General features: G+C 47.9%; 1 protein-coding gene across 1 annotated transcript; it reads right to left on the minus strand.

The window, feature by feature from the left end:
* Positions 1–186: 186 nt before the first annotated feature.
* Positions 187–1,164, minus strand: Pmar_PMAR029449 (hypothetical protein; the record flags this gene model as incomplete). The annotated part of the gene is made up of 5 exons (XM_002784476.1): positions 187–420; positions 466–655; positions 699–752; positions 803–920; positions 1,125–1,164. The coding sequence occupies 5 exons, from the start codon at positions 1,162–1,164 to the stop codon at positions 187–189; spliced, it is 636 nt and encodes a 211-aa protein (XP_002784522.1).
* Positions 1,165–1,949: the final 785 nt, after the last annotated feature.

The raw sequence follows: 1,949 nt of genomic DNA on the forward strand, positions 1-1,949 counted from the left end.
ACTTGAAACCCCCATCCCACACAAAGTCCGCTAAGAGTGATCGAAGGATAACCTATCAATGATACCGCTACTGCATCACCGAGATACTCATCATAGTCATCATCACAGGCCTGTTCATAGTAAGGTAGTCCCCCTCCTCCCAATGTACTCTACCATCTTCAACTACTAGCTTGGATGAGTCGTACTCTATAGGGGTACTCTTGGTATGTTGATGACCCATACGATTGTGTAGATATTCACACCTAGCATCATAGTCATCATCATGTTGGTGCATACCCTCATGAATAACATCTCAGTCCATCCCCAGGTAGAAGCAAGGTCCGCTGGGGTCCGTCCATGCCCATCAATAGCCTCTAAAAGGGATCTAACACGTATATCGCCACCCAATTCATTGGCTCCATCAATAAGCTTATCCACAACCTGATATCATGATGAATAGGCCTTCACACTGGCTACTACTACTACCATCCTATTGCCTGCAGCAGCAGCTAGATGCATAGTAGTGCACCCATTACGGTCCTTCCTCTCAGCATCCAAATCCTCTATATTCATAACAAGGTCACATGCATCTGCTTGCCACCTGGCCAGGCCTTGACGAACCTCCTCGTCATCCTCCACTGGGCCTGCTGGGCCACCATACTTACGGAAGGTATACCTTAACGGTTAAGGTTGCCAATAATGACTAGACTATGTACTACCCATAGAGGGTATCAACCTCCATCAGGGGTATCCTCATTGTCCCTTTCATTATCCTATAATCACTTTATTATCACATTGAGTAGTAGTATGTCGTCCTTCTCACGCATTAGCCTTATGCCTAGGTGTAGCCAAGAGGGCTGCCATAAGAGGTGTCCTCCTATCCATAGAAGCATGATGAGGGGATACATACAAGGCGTTAACATCACGGCCTTGGACTGCCTCTGGGACCGACAACACTACATCGACAATGTTCGACAGTGTTGCTGGTTACTTCTATTGGGTACTACAGATGTAGGGAGACCGTGAATAGTAGGTCGAGTAAGATCACGTAAAGCATTGAGGGATGTGGTACGGCGAACATGATGATGTACCTTATAAGATGGTAGTAGGGAGAAGGATGATGATGAGGAGGAGGTGATACATACTAGAGTGGCCCATCGTGGTGACCATACTGGCATAAGCCATCGTCTAGTGATATGTCGTAGGATACCCATTAAAAAGGAGAAGGATACTACTCTAACCATCGCCAGTCCTTACTAGGCTACTATCGCATGCTATACTACGTGAGGTTTTCCCAACTCTGCAAAAAGGAGCAAGTTCACGTCTTGGCTGGATAGGGTATGATTTTGAACAACTCCTACGGCGCCGGAAAGCGTCCGAATGGCGGAGGAAACGTTAAGGGATGCAAAGACTCAAGAGTGGCATGCATACGCATTGATGGTTATCCAACTTCACAGCACGACAGAGGATCTTACTGCGATCGACCCAGACCTCTCTGACATGCCCCCCCATTCCTCGAGAAGCACAGCGTCTTCTGGCCCGAGTTCGATGTTTATCATACCGCTACGATTGGATACCCTCAAAGAGAATGACACCTTGCAAACAAGAGACGAGGTTGAATCTATGGCAGACATGCTGCTGCCATGAACATCGATATCGCTCACCGGGGGTTCTCTTCACTACCGTCACTCAGTTGGGTTCGGCGGGAAACCGAGATTTGGACCCGAATGACAGAAACACCAGTAACATCACAGGGCCGGACAAGGAAGAAAATAAAAGTGCCACGAAGGAGGGAATTGTCGGCCACGCGCCGAGTAAGCGGGAATTATTCATTAGATTGGGCGAGCGCTATATTTCGTGGCGCGTATTCCAAACGGCGGCGGCCGTGGTGGCACATTGCAGTGGTTAATGGTTACCATTGCGTTGAGGGAGGTATACTGAATGATGATGCTGATAATATAGGTTCAGAT

Source organism: Perkinsus marinus, assembly GCF_000006405.1.
Source record: "Perkinsus marinus ATCC 50983 genomic scaffold scf_1104296935218, whole genome shotgun sequence".
Taxonomy (NCBI): domain Eukaryota; phylum Perkinsozoa; order Perkinsida; family Perkinsidae; genus Perkinsus; species Perkinsus marinus.